At 60.5% G+C, this 21,322-nt stretch overlaps 2 protein-coding genes across 5 annotated transcripts; one reads left to right on the top strand and one right to left on the bottom strand.

The window, feature by feature from the left end:
* Positions 1–846: 846 nt before the first annotated feature.
* Positions 847–9,814, bottom strand: NCOA5 (nuclear receptor coactivator 5). 4 transcript variants are annotated; one of them, XM_034424149.3, is made up of 8 exons: positions 9,682–9,814; positions 5,932–5,998; positions 4,045–4,299; positions 3,849–3,964; positions 3,636–3,762; positions 3,320–3,519; positions 2,093–2,416; positions 847–1,975 (listed from the first exon to the last, which is right to left on the bottom strand). In XM_034424149.3, exons 2-8 carry the CDS (start codon positions 5,967–5,969, stop codon positions 1,356–1,358), a joined length of 1,680 nt encoding a protein of 559 aa, XP_034280040.2. In that variant the 5' UTR covers positions 5,970–5,998; positions 9,682–9,814; the 3' UTR covers positions 847–1,355. The 4 variants fall into 4 exon arrangements, with proteins under 4 accessions (XP_034280040.2, XP_034280042.2, XP_034280041.2 ...); XM_034424151.3 differs by having other exon boundaries at positions 4,045–4,275; XM_034424150.3 differs by lacking the exon at positions 9,682–9,814 and having other exon boundaries at positions 5,932–6,109.
* A 1,999-nt stretch (positions 9,815–11,813) lies between these two features.
* On the top strand, positions 11,814–18,649 carry CD40 (CD40 molecule). Its single transcript, XM_034424148.3, has 9 exons — positions 11,814–12,091; positions 13,976–14,063; positions 14,423–14,548; positions 14,832–14,978; positions 15,314–15,407; positions 16,033–16,091; positions 16,292–16,402; positions 16,979–17,004; positions 17,186–18,649. Exons 1-9 carry the CDS (start codon positions 11,963–11,965, stop codon positions 17,300–17,302), a joined length of 897 nt encoding a protein of 298 aa, XP_034280039.2. The 5' UTR covers positions 11,814–11,962; the 3' UTR covers positions 17,303–18,649.
* The last annotated feature ends 2,673 nt before the right edge of the window (positions 18,650–21,322 follow it).

Genomic DNA, 21,322 nt, shown 5'->3' with positions numbered 1-21,322 from the left:
ACCTCAGAGGGCCAGGCTGGGCGTGGCCAGCTCGATGTCACTCATGTGCCCAAATGCTCGGCCAGTGAAAAGGGGGTTCCTGAGCTCCATTTTCAGCTGCAACGGCCTCCTGCAACCCTCTGCCAGTGAAAACGGAGCTCGGGATGGCTGAGTGTGGCCCTTGCAAGCTCAGTGTTTGCTGGCAGAGGCACCGTGGGCCGGCCCTTTGCTGTTTCCGGGGTGGCTCCACGGGTCAGATATAAGCACCCCATGGGCTGGATCCAGACTGTGGGCCTCGAGTCTGACAACCCTGGAGTGGAAGGACAATATTAACAGACTGCAGAGTTTTAAAAAAACCAAGGCTCACCAAAGGGCTGAAGAACCACAACCGTTCGGTTCCGATGAAAGAGGATGCAGCCGGCAAGGAAAGGAGCCCCCGTCGGCCAGCATCTTCCGGTCGGGCAAGAGCGGATGCTAACTGAAAATGCCCCCCCCCCCACGTGGGGTCATGAAAGGCGGGACGTCCGCGGAGATCCCGGTTGTCCAACGGGCGCTTTTCAAAAGGCAACTGCCGTTCCTGGGTTTCCTCCTTTCAAAGCGTTTCACTTCCCACCCAAGAGCTGAAGCAGCTTCAAGGGAAAACCAAGAGCCCCCGTTGCCGTTTGGAAAGGAAACCTTTGGAGGGAGGGAAAGGCAGAAGCCCCCTTCGTGACCTGAGCTGAGGGAAAAACTGCCAAGTGTCACCAGACGATCCCTGGGGTGCCAAGGGGGGACGGGACGGACATGGGTGCCGTGGTAGCTAATCCGTGGCACTCCGTGAGACACAAAAACCCCTCAGCCAGTCTGAAATAACTGAAACGGCTGCCATTTTTAATATATACATGGGCGTATATATACATTATGTAAATTTTATTAAAAAGTTATGTCCTCCTGCTAACAGGACAGAGGAGGCCTCTATATAACCGAACCATCAAAGAACAGAACAGCTGCAGCTCCAGGAATCGATCTCTGCCAAGAGCCACTATAAAAGAAAGGGGCATCTGAGGTCCCCCAAAACTTAACTTCAAATTTTACAACATTAAACCAAAGGGGGAGAGGGGTGTCACAGGCCAGCCATAAAAACTCTTGTGCAGCCACACACTCAGATTGGCCCTTAAGCCCGCCCGCCCACCCCCCTTTGTTGCTCAGGAGGGTGTACCCCTTCTTGGTCCCCTTCCCAACTGAAAAGGAAGGAGCAGGCCACGAGGGGGGGGGGCTTCCAGAGGCGAGGGGGGGATCACTGCCTTCTCCAGCCCTAATCTGGCCGGGGTGGAGAGGGGGAGAGACATGCACCATCCAGAACCTTCAGCAGCAGACAGCCAAAAGCCCAGCAGGCATCAGTAATGCCGCTGGTAGGAGCCCAAAGCCTGCTGGGCTGGGGGCACTGCCCGGACCTGGCCCACCGTCTGGCTCACCAGGTGGGAGAGGGCGGGGCCGCTCTGGATCAGGGTGTCCAAGGCCTTCTGCACGCTGGGGTTGTCGAAGTTGATCCCCAGGGATGGTGCCGGGCGCGAGGCAGCCACATTATTGGGCGCAGGGGGCCGGCTCTGGTAAAGGGGCTGGGATGGCTGTGGGGGAGCCGAAGGTCGGGGACCAGCCACCCTAGAGGAACCCGGATGGTTGGTGAACTGGGCGGCCTGGGATGGAGCTCGCTGCTGAGACTGAGGGACGCCAGCCACACCCAGCTGTGGGGTGCGGCTGGCCGTGCTGGGCCCGGAAGAGAACCCTGGATTCGGAGACACCCCCACACCTGAGCCGCCCCCGGTCGCCACGTTCACCGCAGCAGTGGATGCCCCGCTGTTGAAGAGGCTGAGGATCTTGGCCTGCAGCTCCTGCTGAGGGTTGGAGGGCCCGGTGGCTGCGGCAGAAGCTGGCAGAGGCTGGACGCTCTGGTGCCCCTGGGAAGCGGGCACTAGGGATCCTGACGTGGCTCCCATCGTCTGCCTAGGAAGCGAAGCTGTGAGGAGGGAAGCCGGCAAGGTGAGCCCTGCCCCACAGCCTTCTGGATCTCAACTGCCCTCCCCCCACCCAGCAGTCTGTGGGGGTGAAGGGGGGTCAGGCTACCCGGGCTTACCGGGAAGGGGCTCAGCAGTGGCACGCAGCTGCCGTTCTTTGCGTTCCCGCAGGTAGTTGATGATCTTGTCCGTCTCCTCCCCAGTCAGGTAGCGGTTGTCCGCCAGCAGGTTTAGGAGGGCCTGCATGGCTGGGGGGTGGGCCCCCCGGAGACCCTCCTCGGCCGGCAGGGGGCGCTCTCGCTCCTGCAGGATGGTCTCGTCGGCCATCTTGGCTGCCCGCCTGGCAATCTCCTCCCGCTCCTTCTCGCGGACCTCGGACTTGTAGCGCTCATAGTTCTTGGCCACCAGCACCATGGCGTCTGCCTGCGGCATGTTCCGGTGCTCTGAGCAGGAGGAAGAGGAGAAGCCGCCGTGGGCCATGAGTCACCCCTGCATCCAATTTGCTGCTCTGGGCAGCTTACAACTGAAAGAAAACTAGAATATCGTGGATTCAGCCCGTCCCGAAAAGAAAACCCATCTCTATTAAAAAGCAGGAGGAGAAACCTGTGCCCACAGACACAGACCCAGGTTTTCATGGCGTTGTGAGAGCCACAGGATGGGCAAGTGAGGGGGGGGGAGACAACCACCTGCTGTCCATCGCAAAGGAACAAAGCCGGGGAGGGGGGTTAAGTCCACCTGGGGTAAGAGGCTGCTACAGCCCATAATACTCACAGGGAGGGCACCAAGTGGGATTCAGGCACAAAAAGCCTAACTCCCCGCAGTGCCCAGAGTTAATGCCAGGACTGCCTCTCTCAGAAACCGGATGGGATTCTGCAGAAGTAGACCAGGCTGAGTGAGGGGGCTTCCTGCAGCTCCCCCTCCTCCTCATGCTGGGGGCTTTTGTGTGTTTTAACCTCTCTGAATGCCTGACCAATCTTTGCCAAGGGTCTTCCAGCCGAGGTCCCCGAGTCAATCTCCCTCCTAAAATTTTTCAATAAAATTAAATTCCAAATGAAGCAGCTGAGTGACCCAATTTTGGCCCGAATTTTGAGCACTACGAAGAGCGGGTTCTGCTCGGGATCCAAAGGCAAAGAGCACAGAAGATGGCACGACCTCAAGGCTGCTTTGGTGGGGGGGTCTGCCAACCGCATACACAACGTGACCAGGCAGCTTGCATCATGCCCTACTTTATTAAACCGCTGAGCCTGTCAGCCTGGCTTGCCTGCACTAAGCCTCAAGCCAAGCGATGGGGGGGCCGCCTGGCACTCCCTGGAGGCACTGAGTGGGGCTGGGGGAGGAGCCTCTACCTTGGGGAGTGCCGAACATGATGTTGACGGTGCAGGAGTGGTGGACCTGATGCTGGGGGGTGATGACGATGGCAAAGGCAGAGCCCCCCTGGCTCACGTCATCCAAGGCTTGCTGCAAGGACATCTCCGAGTTGAGAAAGATCAGGTCCACCATCATGCCCAGGTCACGCACCTTACGCCCCACCGACTCGGCGTAATCCCTGTGTTGGGCGGAAGCCCAGAGAACAGTGTCTGCCCAGTGCATCTGCCAAAGGGCACCGCCAGAGGAGCCCACGGCTGGCCCTGCCCAGCTGATGCCCCCCTGCCAGCCACCTACTTGGTCTGCTTGTTGACCACAATGACGGAGCAATCCACCGGCCGCTCGGCATCGATGCACTTCTTGATGTCCTCAAAGAACTGCCGGTACAGCTCTTCCCGGCGCCTCTCCTCTCTCTTCATGCGCTCTGCAGGGAAGGTCGCCGGCATGAGGGCCGGCCCCCGCCTCCCCCACCCCGCCCCACCCTCCATGCGCAGCCGGGCGGTGCCTGACCTTCGGTGCTCAGGGTGGGCCTGTCCAGGGGCTCCCCATAGCGCTCGTAAGAGGGCTCTTCCCGCCTGCGGCAATAGTCGTCCATACGGGCGTAGCGGTCATAGCCTTCCTCTCTCCTGCAGAGAGGCCAGCAGCAGTCTGTCAGCTGGGAGGGGGCCCAACCCCTCCCCAGCAGCCCACCTCCCCCTGCACCTACCTGTACTGGGGCTCTCTGGCCTCCCTGAAGCGGTCGTAGAGAGGCTCTCGGGAATCTCGCACGTCCCGGGAATCTCTGGGGTCTCGGTGATCTCTGCCCCCCCGCAACTCTCGCGCCCGAAGGTCCCGTCCGTCCCGGGAATCTCGGCCATTCCTGCCATCTCTGCGTGGGCTGCCCCGGTTGGGAGAGCGATCCCTCCGTGCGTCTCTCTCGCCGAAAGGGATGGGCTCCCTGCCGGAAGGACCGGGAAAAGCCCTTAAGAGGGAAGGGGGTCAGGGGAGGGAACCAGACCGTTGTCCACGTCAAAGTCTAGAAAGGCAGCCGCACAATCTTGGCCTCCCTCTGGGGCGTGGCCTAGTGCTCATGTCCAGAGCAGGCAAGCAGCGCAAGGCAAACGATGGAAGATTCCCAAGGCAGGAAAGAGGTCTGGGAGGCGCCCTCCCTTCCCTGGCAAGGCCCCAGCCAGATCCCAAGCATTAACAGCGCCTTGCTCCAAAAGGAGGCTGGCATGAGCAGCCCAGGAGGCTGGCTCAGCCTCGGGAACCGCTGCTGGAATTCAGCAAGACCAACCTTGGCCCCGAAGGAAGCTTATGGGGCCACTGAAGCCAGTGGCTGGCAGAAGCTGAGCGTCCTGGGGGGAAGTGGGAGACACACCCCAGCCAGCCTGGAGCAACTCCCCACTTGGAAAAGGCCACCGTCGCATTTCCCGGGAGCCACGACACAGCCCTGCTTAGGACAGGAGTGGGCCAAACTCCTGAGAGACAAGCAGGGCGAGCTGATCTTCCAGAAGGGTCAAATTAGCCAGGGAAGCCCTCCCCTCCCCACCACAGCATCAGCGCTGCTGGAGCCCCGGCTGCAGCTGCCTCGAGAATAACTGGAAGAGTTCCCTGCCCTGCTGCGCAGCGACCCGCGGAAAATTCAGGAGATGTGGAATGACTGCACTTTTAATCCGTGGTATCCCTCACCAAAAGCTTTGTGCCGATTAGGACAATACACTTAGGGATTCTTTGACTTCACATAAGCAAAGTCTGATTTTCGAAGTCCAAATGAACCATCTATTCCAGGGGGATACAAGAAGGGCCAGAGAATCGGAAAGGATGCCCAAAGTCTGTTTAAAGAAGAGCCAGGCAAATTCGGGGCAGGACAGCAGCAGGTAGAACCGTGAAGAGAAGTTGGGGCAATGCCCTCCGCTGCGCTCGGCAGATGTAGGCAGGCGACAGGGGCTCCGGAAGGACTCCAACCAGATGACCCCCCCCTCCCAACACTGTCCCTTTCTTCCCACCAGCACCGGGGTCAAGGCAATGCCCAGGCACTCGCATGCGCGCTGCCCACAGCCTCCAGACAACGCCAGGCTCAGGCACCCGCGTGCGCATCGCCCACCGGCATCACGAGTAATGCTTGGGCCCATGCTTGCGCTTTGACCCAGGGTCCCCCAGGACATCCCAGCTCCTGCCCTGGTGGGAAGTGTCTTCAGGTCAGAGGCTGTGCACAGCTCTGTGCTGATGCCAGCAGATGCACCCATGTATGGTGGGCACAACGCAGGTGGAGTGCCAAAGGAGGACCGAAGAATCCTCTGCCAAAGGAGATCTCGCATCCATCTTCGGGGCAACGTGGTGGCAAACCAGGGCCGCCTCCTTAAGGGGAGCTGTTCCCCTGAGGTCTCTGCCCTCAACGCAACCCTATGGCGGCCCATGGTGGGGCCACCCGAGGCGTTCCCCAGGGACGCCCCTGAGTCGAAAAGAGAGCCATGCTCTCCTCCCTCACCTGAGGCGCCCAGGAGGTTCGCCAGGGCTGGGAATCCTGCCAGATTCCCCTCGGAGAGGCTCCACCGGGGCCTGGGAGGCAGCGCCGCTGAGCCAGGCAACTGGTTGCTTCAGAGTACTTTACCTTCGCGACGGGCTGGACCTTGAGGGAGGCTTATTCATTTCTCTTCTTTCCGCTGCTTTATTAATATCTGAAAAGAATAATCAACCCATCTGTTCAATGCTATGAAACAAAGAAAAGATCGTCAGTATACTGAAAAGAAAGCAACAAACATGAAGCCAGGAAATCGACACAAGGAAACAATGAGCGTCAAAAAACCTTTATTCACATCCAGGATCCGGCAGGCAGAGACGGCCGGGGAAGGCCTCCGTTCTGAGGCAGCCCCCAAGACAGCTAAGCCCCTCATCTGCCAGGGTGACGCAAGTGGCTTCAGCACACAAAGGCCCCAGCAGCCTTGCAACGAACCCAACGCGGCTCCCGCAAATGGAGAAAACGGGCTGGGAAGGGACCGCTTCCCTGGTGGAACCCGGCCGTCCAGCCTGCCTCAATTAATTGTACAAATCTGAATATATAAACAAAGCAACGGCACCATTTTTTCCCTTTAAATGGCTGTTTCGAGAGACGCAAAAAAAGGATCACAAGGAGGGCTGCTTTTGAAATCAGAGAGAATGAAGAAAAGGAGGAATTCCCACCCCACCCCCGGCTTCTCAGGTGGGACCTGCCTCCACAGGCCTCTGGAAATACTTACGGCGCCCCGCACCCCCCACCCCAGTGAAAGAGTAGAAATTCACTCCTGCTCAGCCTGGGTCAGCCATGTTTGGAGAGGCGGGTTCTCCTATTGGGGTGCGACCAGGAGCCCCCTCCTGGCCCCAGAGCCGTCCCAGGGGGGAAGGCCTGCCAGTTCGCCATACAGAATTTGGAGCAGATGCTTCTCCAAAATGGCTCCCCGTTGTTTTCAGAGGAGAGGCGGCAGAAGGGGACAGAGAGAGACCCCGGAGGGAGCCGACACACGCAGAAACCACTGAGGCACGCACAGCTTCATCTCAAGCCACGAGACGGCCTTGCTCTTCAAGTGCCCTCACTCTGAGGGAAGCGCCAGGAATGTCCCACAAGGCTCCCACCCAGAGCCCTTCTTCCACCCCCTGGATTGGGAAGGCTTTCCCACTGCCCCCAAAGGGGTACCCGCTTCTCTCCCCAGCCATGGGCCCAATCACAGCTCTGCTGGGACATCGGCCGGCACATGCAGCCAGGCGGGACGCAGGGCCATTAAGTCATTGCCCTGACTAAATAAAAGTCCACTTTAGCAATAAGGCTTATATACGGCTCCATAGTGCTGTACAGCCCCCTCTGGACAGTCAGCATCTTCCTCCCTCCCCCAAACAATCTGGGTCCTCCTTTTTCCGACCTCGGATGGATGAAGGCTGAGTAAAGTCCTGGCTGTTGGACAGCTATTTGTCTGAAACATTATGGGGTCTTGAGCAGGGGGCTGGACTAGAAGACCTCCAAGGTCCCTTCCAGCTCTATTCTGATTGAAATTGATTGTTGAGAGTGATCTTGGGGATCATCCCATCTACCCCCTGTCCAAGAGTAAGCCCAGCAAGGGTCAGTGGAAGCTGCCCATCCCCCATCCCCTCCAGCCTCAAGTGTCCCCTGGAATTGCAGCACATCTCCTGGCAACGGCCACTTTCCCTCCACTCTCACCACTGCCTTCCGTCTCTATTCCGGTCCTGCTAGATCCAACCAGGCACAACCGTCTGAAGTTGGGCTGGGCAGGAGACTCTCTGGCGCACCTCAAGAAGTAGACACAAGCCAGGGAGCAGCTTCCGACGTGGCACAAGGGGCCAGGTTGGGTTAGCTGTGGGGCAAGAGGGCAGTCGGGGCGGTGGTGCAGAGGGCGGCAGGGTTCTCGGAGCACAAGGGCTCCAGGATGACTGTGGCTGGGACTGGTTGAGGGGGCTACAGCTTTCCAGAGCATTGGAAGCAGGCCGGGATAGTTCTGGGGCTGCTTGCTGAACAGCAAGGCAGAGGGCAAGGGGGCCAAAGGGCAGAAATGGTGAGGGAAGATAGGCAGGTGTGGGGAGCAGGGGGCAGTTATAACCCTAATGAGGCTCGGGGCTCTGACAGGGCCAAGCCCGGAATGGCCTGGATTGGGGTAGGTCCTCGCTTAACAACCTGCGATTCTCAGTTAATAACTGCAATAGGGAATGCTGGGACTACAGTCGTTAAGTCGGCGTGGTCCTATGGCATCTCATTTAGGACTGCATTGATCTGCAATGGCAATCCCGGTCTCCACCGAGGTCATAACCTGAGGACAGCCTGAAGAGGGAAAAAGGGAGTTCTAGCTGCAGAGCTCCTTCTGGTGGCTGCCAGAGCCAGTGGAGTTCAGCCCTTCCGTTGCTGCGCTGACCCGAAGCTGACCCGGGTGGTATGAACCTGCCATCAGCTTCTCCGGAATCCCTGCCTCTCAGCCCTTTTCACCCCACGTGGCTATGGAGGACAAAAGGGAGGCAGAGGTGTGTGGGCACCGCCCTCCCCCTTCCTAGCTGGGGGGGGAGGGTATGGGAAATAGGAAAGAAATATGGCCCCTGACCTCCTTCCTCGAAGCAAAAGCATATTCAAGAAGAGACAGCCTTCAGCCCACCCTCTTCCTTCTAATGGGTGCAGGCAGGTGCCTGGTCTCAATGGCTCCCTAGCAACCTGCACTGTGCCAGCCGGGTAGAGCAGCGTGGATTATTGCCGTTTCCTCTTCCACGGGAGATGGTTTTGGAAGACCGGATTCTCCTCACTGAGGGAGGGAGGGAGGCCTTCCTTTCCAGGTTTCAGAATAATTCTAGCTTGCCGACACAGAGTCGTTTATCTTCAACACTCTACACATTTTGTTTGCCGACCCCAACACAGGTAGCTTGAAGGACGGCTCAGGACGGCTCTTGTAAGCATCTCCTTGGTTTGGTCTTCCGTTTCCGCTTCTTGGCTGCAGATGTACTTAAAATGCGCTTCAGAAATGCACGAAAGCGAGCCCCCCCCCACCAGCGAGTGACTTTCGGGTCTTCTTGGGCTGAAGGCATCGTATGGCCTTTCCAAAGGCCCAGCTTTGCCCGCCGTTTCTCTGCCCCGCACCCAAGCACTGCTTCACCCCTCGAGTTCTCCAGGCTCCCCACCGGCCGCCCGGCAACGCAGCGGACTGACAGGGGGGCCTCGGCGGCGGGATCCCTTTTTTGGGATCCTCCAAGGACGCAATCAAGGACGGGTCTGGGTAGCCCTCGGGGAGGGGCCAGGATCGCCCAAGAGGCTGCCATGACAGACACAAACGGGCCCCCCACCCCCACCCCCACCCCCGCAAGCCAAGGGGCAGCGCCGCTTGTTTGGCCCGCCCTCCCCCCTCCCTCCCTCCCTCCCTGCAAGCGAAGAGCCCGCGAGACGCAGCCGCAGCGATCCAGGCGCCGAGAGACCGGAATCCTCCCAGGGAAGCGGACGGACGACCAGCCTCCCCTCCGCCCCTTCTCAGCCGCGGGAGATGCGGGCCGGGAGGGAGGGAGGGAGGGAGGGGCGTCAACCGGCCGCTTCTCCCGCGCCCAACTTCGCCGGGACTCCGCCGGAAGGCCCGGCCTGCTGCGGGAGGGGCAGGGGGGGTTGTGGGGCTCCGCGAGGGAACCGCCTCCACCTGGGGCGGGGGGCGGGGGGGCGTCGGGGGCGCGCGCGGAGGAGAGAGGAGGAGGCGGGCACGAGCGCCAAAGAACACAACAGCCACAGGCGGGAAGGAGCGTTTATTGCCGGCCTCCCGGAGGAGGGGGGAGGGGGAGGAGCGCCCGCGCGAGACCCGCCCCGCCCCCGCGCGCCGCCGCCGCCGCCGCGCTCGCTCGCTCAGTCACTCACCGGGTGGGCCGGGCCCGGCCGCGATCCTCTCGCCTCACGACGCTGCAACGGCCTCCTCGCCCCCCGCGACGCGTCGCCACCGGAGGGTGTGGCCGGGCTTTCCGCTTCCGGGCCGTCCGTCCGCCCGTCGCGAGCGACCCCGCCCCTTCCTCCCGTGCTGGCCAATCTGCCCCTGCGCTTTCGCCTGGCCTCCCTCGCGGCGCCCCGGACTTCAACTCCCACAAGCCTCCCGGCGGCTGGCCGGAAGCGAGAGGCCGGAGGCTCCGACTCTCCGGACGGGGGGAGACGGAATCGGCCTCTTTCGCTTTCGGGGTCTTTAGCTCCGACTTTGCCTCGTCGGGGGCGCTCCGGGCCTTCGCCGCGCCCCCCCGGTTGTGCCCCCTCTGACCCGGCCCCCTTGCCCCACTTTGGGCGCTCCTGGCCTCGGCCCCCTCCCCGCCCGCCCCCCCCATCCGGCTGAGATTCCCAGGCCGAAGCCCCCCCTCCCCCCCCGCAATTGGGTGGGCCAGTCAAGCGTCGGTTCTTTCTCGTAGCTCCGGGGGGGAGGGGGCAGGGGGTGATCCGCCGCAGCCTTAGGGACCCCCCCCCCACAAGCCCCCTGGGATACGGCGGAGTTGGGGGGCTCCCCTGCTGCAGCATCTGCCCTCCCCAGAGATCCAAAGCCCCCCCCCCAAAATAGCCTTGCTGGTCTTGAGGATTAAAACAGGGTCGTTTCCCTCCCAGCCTTGGGCTTAGGGCAGCTATGTGGTGTATTTATTTTATTGATTGAATTTATATACCGCCCTTCTCCCCGAAGGGAGTCAGGGCGGTGAACAGCCGAAAATTAGTTGTGTGTGTGTGGGGCTTTCGTCTGGTTTTATTCCCGGGGGTGGGGGTGGGGGTGGGGGTGGGTAGAGAGCTCCCCTCGCCCTGCAGTTGAGCAGCCTCGATTGGAGTCCTTCCGAAGGCTCACAGACGAGAACTGGCTCACTTCAAGCCACGCAGCCCACAACCGAGAATTATTCTCTGAGCATCCACTGCAAATAAATAGGATTGTCCCCCGGATCTGCCTTTCCTTTTCCTCTGAGTGAAGTGTCTCAACAGATGGGCGTCTGCAGGTGGGGTCAGCTCTGCATGGTCCATCACGTGTTTTGCCAACCTGCTTTCAGAGTTTAGGGGGGGGGGGCTGGTGCCCAGGACAGCAGTAGCTTCTTATCCTTTTAAAGAGAGCTTTCGCAAGGGGGCTGAAGAGAGCCCCCCCCCCCCACACACACACGCACAATATGTCAGCAAACCGAAGTGAGGAGCAGTTGTAGGGGCTTTTTCTGCTGAAGAGATGGGGAATGGGGAGGGGCTTTCCAAGGCCATGGGGCCACCCACAGCCCCCCCTCCAGGGCCGGATTTTCCTATAGGCTAACTAGGCTTCAGCCTAGGGCCTCAAGATCAAGAGGGGCCTACATTCAAATTGTTAGCAAAATTAAAATTACACTTTCACTATGGGTGAAAGGGCCTCATAAGTGGAATAGCCTAGGGCCTCTTTGCATCTAAATCCGGCCCTGCCCCCCTCCCTCGCCTTTTCCCAGCAGGCCTCCAGCCAAGCGTCACGCCGAATGGGGAAGTGGCCCCTACTGGGGTTTTGAGTCCGGGATGAGGGGACATTCCTCTCCCTTGCCAGATGGAAAGCCCCAGGCCTGGGGGGAGGGGGGTATTTCCTCTGCTTCCTTATCTTCCCCCCTTTTCTCCCTCAGAAGCAGGAATGGAATTTGGGGTGCAAAATGTCACCGTCCCGTCCGTAGTTGGGTTGTGGCTGAGCCATGGCAAGAGGGGGTGGAGACCCCTCCCCAGGAAATCAGCTACAGGGCTGCCCCCAATCCTCAGTGGGAGGCACAACTGGGGCCCCTTCAGCTGACCAGCTGGGCTTGGCTGACCTTTCCTGAGGCTGCGTCACTCCAAATGGCCCCCAATCCGTGGGAAAGCCCGATAGGCAAACTGCCACCCCCGTCCCATTGGGGATGCCCGTTCTGCTGGACGCCTCCGGAGCGCTGCCCTTTCGCACGCCGACCCCCAGACCCTATTGCTGCTATGGCCGCGAGAGCTCCGCCTCTTATTGGACGTCCCCTGCCCACAACCACCCCGCGAGGTAGGCCAGTCTCAGCGCGAAAGGACGGACGAAATGGGGGGAGGGTTGTTACTTGTCGCCCCTGACCGAGCTCGGGACTTCCCTCGGGGGGGATTCCCGGCAGGCGGGTGCGAGGGTCGGGCGGAGTAGGGCGCCGCCCCTGGAAGCTCGGCGCCCCGCCCGATGGGCCGGCGAGAGCCCCGCCGCCTTCCCGCGCCTATAAAGGGGTCGGGATGGAGGCGGCGGGCAGAGGCGGCGCCGATGGAGGGGCGAAGGTTGGCGGCGGGGCTGAGCGCGGCGGTTCTGCTTACGGTGAGTTTCGCTTTCGCCCCGCGCTCCGCCCGACGCGCCCCGGGAGCCCCCGCGGGTCCCGGCTGGGCGCCGCCCGGGAATGCGAGCTCAGCCTGCGGCGACACCCAGCCGCCTCCCCGCCCGAGTTCCCCTTTCGGCACCCGGGCTTCTCTCCGGCAGCTGGAGCCCAGCTGAGCCCGGGCGCCGCCGCCTGATCCGTCCGGCTTCTCTCCGGCAGCCGCCTTTATATACTGACTTTTATTACTGTATAGCGATATCCCGCCTTTATTAATGTTTATGACTAACTTACGGCGAGGAAACATACCTGATGCTCCCTCCTCCTCCTCCTCCTCCTCTCCCCACGATAACCCTGCCAGGTGGGTTGGGCTGAGAGAGTTACCGGCCCGAAGTCACCCAGCCGGCTTTCGTGCAAAGGGCAGACCGAGAGCAAAGCGGCTCGTGGTGGTCTCTGGCCGGCCTGAGTGGCAGTAGCCCCCCCCCCCCGCTTGCTAGCAGCCCCCTCCTGCTGGCTGGCTGGCTGGCTGGCACAGGGGGAGGGCGAGTCCCCTGGGAGAGGAGGGCAAAGGGCGGGAATGGTGTCCAGGTCTTTTGGCCTGGCAGAATTGTGTCCTTTTATTTTGTGTGTGTGTGTGCTGCCCAACTTTGGGGGCCCTCTGCACACAAAAAAAAATCAGTAGTGGGGGGGGGACCGTCATCTTCCCTGCACTCCCTGGTGTCTTCTTCATGGGTCTGTGAAGCGCTTGATAACTATATTCACTCGTTTCCCTCGTGGTTCAGTTTGGGGAACTGGTAGCCAGTGTGTTGGTTCCATAAGGGTTCACTAGCATTGGGCCAGGGCAGAAAATGCCATCTGGAACGAGCTCCCCCCGGAGATACGGGGGGATTACAGACCTGCACGCTTTCCGCCGTGCCCTCAAAACATTCCTATTTCAGCTCTTTTTAAACTGTTTTTACATTTTTTAAATTTTAAATTTGTTTTATAAATTTGGGGTGTTTTAAATTTTTTTTTTCTGGGCCAAATTATTTAATTGTATTTTAATGGTTTTTTAACATTTGTATTATATGGATTTTATCTTTTGGCTGTTCACCGCCCTGAGTCCTTCAGGAGTAGGACTGTATACAAATTTAATGAATAAATAAAAATAAAATAAATAAAAAGGTGACGTGGTATGTAGTCTGGATTCCCAAAGGGGGGGGCTGCATTCCAGAGGACAAAGAGGCATCAGAGTTTGTTGGGGAGGAAGGGAGTTAAGAGGGCTCCTCCTCAGAGAGTCTCAAGAGAATTCTCTGTAATATGCAAATAGTTGCTTTAGTTTGGCAAGTTTCTGTCTGTGGGTGAGGAACCGTAAAGGAAACTGCTCAGAAGAAACTCCACCTGCCTTTCCTGATTTGGGGGCCTGACATGAGGTTAAGAGAAATGCTTTGCCCCCAGTGGGGGTACAGCCTAGATGCCACAAACGGTTCCCCAGGGTTGAGGTTGGCTGGTTGGCTCCCAAAATCCACCTCTGGGTAGGCTGGCTTCTGGGCCCAGGGCAAGGGGAGGCTGGGGAGCCCCCCCACCCATCCCACCCCCCACCCCGGGCAGTTCTGTCCAGGGAGGCCAAAGGGAGAAAGAAGCAGGACTTTCCCGGGAGGTTGCTGGGGGGCGGCTCTTCCGTTGGCAGCCCAGCTGTTGCTAAAGCTGCTCCTGCCTAGTTTGGGAAGAGGGAACTTGACCCCTGCCAGATGTGGGGCTGGGCATCTTGGTTTCTCTGCCAGATGGGGAGACCCGATACCCGGCTGTTTGAGAGGGAACCCGGCCTTCCCAGTCCTTGCAGTCGGGGGGGGGGGAAGCGGGGGGTGGCGGATGCCTGTGTGGCCACTAATCGCCTGTGGTGTTTCTAGTTGCAGGGCCTGGCCTTCGCGCAGGGGCCCAGCTGCAGCCGCACTCAGTACCCGTCCAACGGCAGGTGCTGCAGCCGATGCCCACCAGGTAGAGTGTGGGTGCGGGGCAGCTGCCTCTTCCCCAAGCGTTTTATTCGTTCTGCCCCTCACCCTGCTTAGGGCAGCTCCTGAGCCGCCTCCTGCTCTAACTTGGTGGGCGGGGGGGGGGGCAGGAGCCCTTTTCCCATCTAAATCCAGCTCCTTGGTTCCCCTGGGGCTTCTCTGCCCCTCCGTTGCTCATGCAGAAACAGGCCCCTTGGACGCCTCCAGGTCTGCCCGGCTGGGGCCGTTTCCCCCTTTGCAAAGTCCCTGCTGTCCCCCATCCCCAGAGAGGTTCCTCCAGAGCGCCATCCGCCAGCGCCCCCCTGTTCCAGCCTCAGCCCTGCCTGTTTCCTCCCCGTCTTGCAGGCCACAAAGTGGCAGCTGCCTGTTCGGGGGAGTCCAATACGACCTGCATCCCGTGTGAGGAGCAACACTTCCAGGCCAACTGGACCAAGGAGTCTCACTGCACCCCACACCACATCTGCAACCAGAGTGAGTGCAGCTGGGGCTCCCTTTGCTCCACTGGAGCCATCCTGCCCAGCAAAGCCCCCCTCCCTTTATGGGGTCCCTGGCGCTCTCTGAGCTTGGCTGTTTTCATGCAGACGTTTCGTGACCCAACCAGGTAAAGTCATCAGTAAACATCAACCTCACGGATGATGTTCCCTAGTTGGGTCACAAAACGTCTGCATGAAAACAGCCAAGCTCAGAGAGCGCCAGGGACCCCTCATTTCAACCCTGAGCTACAAACGCCTGTTGGTACCCTCTCCCCTTTCAGAAGCTGGCCTGATTGTCTATCGGAACGGGAGCAAAGAGCGAAATGTCATCTGCCGGTGCCAGGAGGGTACCCACTGTTCCAGCCACGAGTGTAATACCTGCCGGCCACACACCTCCTGCGGCGCAGGGGAAGGGGTCCAACAGGAAGGTGAGGGCAGCGACCCCAGGGCCTCCAGTTTAGATGGAGGGCTGGCCCCTCTGGGCTGCCCAAGGAGCTTCTGGCCTCTCAGACAAAGGCCCCTCCCTGAAAGATCCCAGGACAGGGTTGGGTTAGCCCCCGCCTCCACCCTCTTCTGCTGCAGGTGGGCGAGGGAGGAGGGCCTGGAAGCTTCCCTCCTGGCGGGAGCTCCTTGCGTCCTTAGTTAGCCTGCCATGCACCCAGGCAAGGGGTGTGTGGATGGGGCTGGTGCAGGATCGGAAGGCAGGGCTGCCTGCTGGATATGGCATCAGCCTAACGGCGACTCTTATCTTGCATATTTCCAGGCAGCCATGCAAATGACACTCTGTGTGCCCCCTGTGCTCCGGGCCATTTCTCCAATGCCTCGTCCTCCACAGCTCGGTGCCAGCCCTGGAGCAGGTATGCCAGGTGGGGGACCGTCACAGAATGGCCACTGGCCCCTTGAATGGCCGGCTCACCCGGCCCAAGGGAAGAGCAGACGGGGAGGGAAGGCCACAGCGTTCCGCCCTGCGGGCCAAGAGCTCAAGATTGTCACTCCGGCAGGCGATAAAATGGTGGCCGACACCATCTGTCCGTGGCAAGCAGTCAGTGGCAAAGCCCCTCCCCTCCCCCTCCCTTCAGAGGTGCCTGAACGAGCCACAGTTCCATCCCAACGGCCTTGCGCCCTCACCTACACGCATGCGGTGCAGGAAGAAAAGGGTGGAGTTCACACCAAAGGGTGCAGTTTGCCCTGTGCCAGCTGGTCAGAGCCTGTGGCTCTTGCAGGATGTGCTGCTGGGTCGGGTGCCCCGGGGGGGGGGTGTCTGCATGAGTGATCCCCCACCCCGCCCTCCGACCTGGCAAAGTGTGCAGTTGTGCTCTGCTGCTCTTCTGCCTGGAGTCTCTCTGTGAACCGCTTGGCTGGAACCCCCCGGGGAGGCCTGGCTCTCTCCCGCAGCAGCGGCTGCTTTGCGTTGGGGCCCGTGGGGAGGGGGCAGGGTGCCATTTGCATGCCATGCCTTCTCAGGCCGCTCTGTCTTCGCAGGTGCCAGGAGGGGCAGGTTCAGAAGGCAAACGGCACACGGGCAACGGACGTCATTTGTGGTAAGCAAGGGCCGGAGGACCAGAGGCCACTCAAGGAATGGGAGGGGGGGTGCGTGCATGTGTGCATAGAAACCCAGCTGTCAACCTGCCCCCTAAGTGCCCTGCTGTTTGTGGGGGGGGAGGGGCTTGGCCAAGAGGCCGAGCAGGGAAGCCCATATTGGGGGCTGCAGCAGGCGGCCTTCTTCTTCTTCTTCCCGCAGAGGCCCTCCTGTTGCCCCACGAGGCCAGGAAGAGCCACCTGCTGGTGCTGCTCCCGATTGCTGCCTTCCTGCTGGGGGCACTGCTTTTCTTGTGGCATCGACGTGGCAAATGTGAGTGATGGGGGAAGGCTTCGGAGGAGGGTGGACAGACCAGAGGCAAGCGGGGGGGGGCTGCCTCTGGGGGAGCCCGGGGTTGTCCATTCACAGCCTTTCTTGGACCTGCAGGTGGGGGGTGGGGGTGGGGGGTGGGGGGTGGGGGGAATTTTCTACCCAGCCTCTGGCTCAGTATTCTTTAAAGAACGCTCCCTGTGCTCAGCCCCCCACCCCCAGGCCTCTTACAGGGTGGGGGAGGGGGAGGAGGAGCAGGAAGACGGGGGTCCCCAGGGACAGAGCAGGTGGGTGGGGAGGCTTCAGGGACAAGTTCCTGGGTCTTCAGACTCAGATCCACTTTGCTTCCCAGTCCAGCCTGAACCCCAACTCTGTCCATGCTGGGGAGGGTGGGAGAGAGACTCAGCCACAGGAGTGGCCTGTCTCTTCCACCTGCCGTGGGAACTTTGCTCTAGAGCAGGGCTCTGGTGCTGGGTCTAGGGGAACGGGTTCCCTCCCCTGATGGGCCCAGCAGCCAATGGGTAGAGCAGGCCTCCTCTGGATGGTCCCGCCGTTGATGTCTTCTTTCCTCCTGCCTAGGTCCTCGGAAGCGGCACCAGGATCTGGTAGGTGCTCCTTTTTGTGGCCCTCCTGGGTGGAGGGGGGACCGGGGCCAGGCCACTGGACCAAGAACAGCACCTGGGGCTGAGGCTCCAAGAGCAGCCTTGCCGTGGATGATGACGGGGGGCAGGACGGTGCTAGGGGAGCTCTGCCAGCAGAGCCTCCAATGCCCTGCTTCTCTTGCAGCCCCCGGAGCCCACCGAGAACGAAGAGACTGCCTTCCCCACCCAAGAGACCCTGCTGGGGGAGCAGGCGGGCATGCAAGAGAAGGACTGCCGTCTCGCCCAGCAGGAGCAGGTCTGACCAGGAAGCGGTGGGGATGCGAGGCCAGCTGCACAGCCGGGCCGCCTGCCTCTCTGCACCCCATGCCCGGCAGCCATGGGGATGCTGTGTCCTGCCAGGGGCCTCCTTGGCTCCTCCAGAGCCCGGTGCTGGAGACGGATTCCCCAAAGGGAAGGCTGGCAGGGCAAAAGCTTTCCTCAAAGGGCCCTGAGCGTTCTCGCCACCTGGATCCTGGCACCAGTTGTACCAAGCTCTCTTCCTGGAAAGATCCCGGGCACCCCCTGGCAGGGGCCCTGGGTGGGAGCAGTGCAGCAAGGGGGCTGGGTTGCCCCTCCCGGGGGCCCATCAGAATGACTGCCGTCTGCAAAGATGGGCAGGCATCCGAGCCTGCCTGAGCTTACAGCTGTCCCAAAGGCTTGTGTGTTGTGGCCTCCCAGATGTAGGGAAAGGCTGGAGGGGGGGGGGCTCCATAAGCCCCTCCTCCTCTACTCCGAGGAATCCACCAGCCTGTGCTACCTCATGGGGAGCTGCAGACTGACTTTTTCCTCTTTCCCAGCCCCATAGAATGGTCTGGGTTGGGGGGCAGCTGAGCTGGGTTCAGATGAAGGAGGCTGGTGAGGAGGCTTCTCCCCATTTGACAAGGCCTGGGCTCTGCCACGCAGGGTGCCCCTTCTGGCAGCTTCTCTCTGCCCTTCAAGGGAAGTACGATCCCAGCAGGCTGAGTTTTGAGTCAAGCTGCCTCCACTTTTTCTAAAAACCTGGCAAGGTGTGGGTCTCAGCCAGGGGAGGGAGACTCCCAGCCATGGGTGAAATCCAGCAAGTTCTGACAGGTTCTGGAGAACCAGTAGCAGAAATTTTGAGTAGTTCGGAGAACCGGCAAATACCACTTCTGGCTGGCTCCCGAGTGGGGTGGGAATGGAGATTTTGCAGTATCCTTCCCCTGCCATCCCCACCAAGCCACGCCCACAGAACCGGTAGTAAAAAACTTTGGATTTCACCACTGCTTCCAGCCCCCCCCCCCTCGCCCAGATCTGCCCTGGAGGCCGGTGGATGGGCTCTGCAGGGCTTGAACTGAAACCGGAAGCAAAAGGGAGCAAATGGGTTCTTGGGAAGGCAAGTCCCAGTGGGGGGGCTCTTGGTGGTCTCCGGAGCAGCGCCTGGTCCTGCTGGCCGGGGCCTTTGGTGGCAGCCAGCTCTGCTGTCCAAATCTGCCCTCCCGACGGTTGGGGTTAGAGGTTGCAGCCTTCGGGAGGCTCCGTCCTCCCATCTTGGAACAGCCGGGACGGAGCACGCTTACTCTCCCATCTGCGTGTTTCTCGGACAGCAGCTCCGTGTTGGGCTTTTATAAATCTGACCTTTGGAAAAGCACACTCTGTTCTTGGGTTGATTCAAACCAACGTTGGGGGGGGGCTGCAACCCCTGAATAGGCTTTGCCTGTGGGAGACTTCTCAGACTCCGGGAATAGGAGGCTGGCAATGGGCATCGTCCTCCAGCATGTAGACCAGCTGGAGTCCAGGGTGCCCTGGGTATGGGGTGGGAACCAACAGCCACCTGAGCGTTATGGGGAGGGGGCTTCCAGACAAGTCTGTTTCCTTATTTTTCTTGACCCACATGAATCTGGGAAGGAGGGCAGCCCCATGGAGGGATGGGCCAGCTGAGTCACCAGGCGGGGCCTTTCCTTGGAATCCCAGGGTTTTGACACCTTTCGTCATTGCACATACATGCATGCATGCATGCACCCACTGACACACTTTGGCTTGGCTGCAGGCTAGCCCTCCCTCCCTCCCTCCCCCCCACCCATCCAGAGAAGGTCCTGCCTTTCTCTAGAAAAATCCCAGCCTGATTTACGGAGAGACGAAGCGCGTGAACCGCCCGGCCTCCCACGGTATAAGCGGGGTTCATTGCACGCCTGGAGTCCGGACTCACAAGAGGACCATTTTGAGGAAATGCAACGGGGGGGGGGGAGGGGCGCACAAAATTTTCCCCACGGCCCCACCCGCCCTGCTGTTTGGGGGCGTTTCTTTTGCCAGCCAATAGTGGTCTATGCCCCCTTCTCCCCCCTCCCCTCCCGCCGGCTAATAGCTAGAAAGGCCACACTGGTGGAGCTGCTTTCAATTGATCGTCGCCTCTCCCGACGGGCAGCTCGCCCGCCGAGCCCGCAGCCCCTTTCCCCTCCCCCACCGGTTCAGCCTGCTGCGAGCTGGGTCCTGCCCGGCGGGGCGGGTTACCCGAGGACAGGGAGCCAACCGGCAGGGCGGGCCCTGTCTGGCTATCCCGGGCTAGCCGGGAGCCCGCCGTCGTTGGGCGGCGCCCTTCTCCAGGTCATGGACTTTCTGTGGCCACCGGGGGGCGCCGGCAACGCGCGCAAGCCGGCCCGAGCTGCAGAAGAGCTCGCCTGCTACCCGACGGGCTCCAGCAGGAGGGGCGGCAGGGGCGTCGGGCCCTGGTTCGCTTTCTCACGGGGATTCTGTCTTACGTGGGAGGGGCCCTTCCTGGCGGTACGACGACCCTTTCCTCGGGGCAACCCCCCCTCGAAAGCGAATGTCTGCAGCAGCCCCCGCTGCCATCGGGGCCCAGTCCGGCTCCCCTCCTGCCCCCCCCCACGCCTTCTGCCCTGGAGGGCTGAGCATCGACCCTGCCCGCTGATGGTGCCGGGACCCGCCTCGCCCTCCTTGGTCGAGGGGCTGCAGGCTGTGGGGGCTTGGGGGCTGTCTGGTGCCCACTTGTGGGCCTCCCCTCCTGCAGTGAAGCCGCCTTGGCTCCACTCTGGCCTGGATGCTGGTGGCCTTCGGGGCTGAATTCTGAGTTGCCCTCTGAGTACACCTACCCCTGCTCTGGCCTCCTTGCATCCCTCTTGGGCCAAGGCGGCCCTGTCTCTGAGGGGCTCCCTCACCCACCGTGCCAGAAGCAAGGAGTGGCTGGCCAGAGATAGCCCGTGCCCCTTGCCTGCCAGCCTTCTCTTCTGCTGCGGAAGGCCAGTGGGCAGGGTGCCAGCCCAGGGAGCGGGCACAGCTGCCAGGACATTGGAGTGGGAGGTGGCCTTCGAGGTGGAGGTTCTGCCCAGGTCTGAGTGGCCTCCTGCAGACCAGGAGCACCTGTTGCAGGTGGGCATTGGGCACCATCCCCTCTCGGGTACTTGCAGCTGCCTGGGATTTGTGTTCTCCTGGTCCCATCTTGCAGAAGGGCTGCTCAATCCTGGTGGTGTGATCCCTCTTGGCTCTCCCCCCATCCCCCCCATGCCCAAGTTCCTCTCCACGGGTGAATGGCCCAGCTCTAGATTGCCAAATTCTGCCAGATGGTTGAGCTGGGTAACAGCAACCAAGTTGGGCAGACTAGCTGTCCTCTAGAGGGTCTCTGCCTCCAAGTCAGCTGAACCCTGGGTCAAATCAGGCTGTTCAGGAACAATTTTGGAATTTGTTGTCATTCAGTTGCTAAATCATGCCCAACTTTTTGCAATCTCATGGACCACAGCACACCAGCCCCTCCCCCCATCCTCCACTTTCTCCCAATTTCCTTGCGTCAATGATCCCATCTAACCATCTCCTCTGCCCTCCCCCTCCCCTTCTGCCTTCCATCTTCCCCAACATCGGGGTCTTCTCTGAGGAGTCCTCTCTTCTCATTAAGTGGCCAAAGGATTTGAGCCTCAGCTCCAGGATCTGCCCTTCCAAAGGGTACTCGGGGCTGATTTCTCCAGCACCACAATTCAGAAGCATCAATTCTTCGTGCTCAGCCTTCCTTATGGTCCAACACTCACAGCCGCACGTGACTCGTGGGAAAACCGGAGCTTTGACTATAGGGAACTTTGTTGGCAAGGTGATGGCTCCGCTTTGTAAAATGCCGTTTAAGTTTGCCATAGAATTTGAAATTGCAGCCCTGCAAATGTAGCTTATTCAGCAAACAATGACGCAAGGGAGCTGGTGAATAACATCATGTTTGATGTAAATCCAGTCACTGGAAAGAGGCTTTGATAAGTTGGGGTGGGGGTGGGAGACGAGTCAGGAGCTGCAAGAAAAGCTTATAAGCCAAGAACAGCCAGCCGGA

This window comes from Pantherophis guttatus, chromosome 3 (genome assembly GCF_059756535.1).
Source record: "Pantherophis guttatus breed Tessera chromosome 3, ASM5975653v1, whole genome shotgun sequence".
NCBI lineage: Eukaryota > Metazoa > Chordata > Lepidosauria > Squamata > Colubridae > Pantherophis > Pantherophis guttatus.
This window is presented reverse-complemented; position numbering and strand designations above follow the sequence as displayed.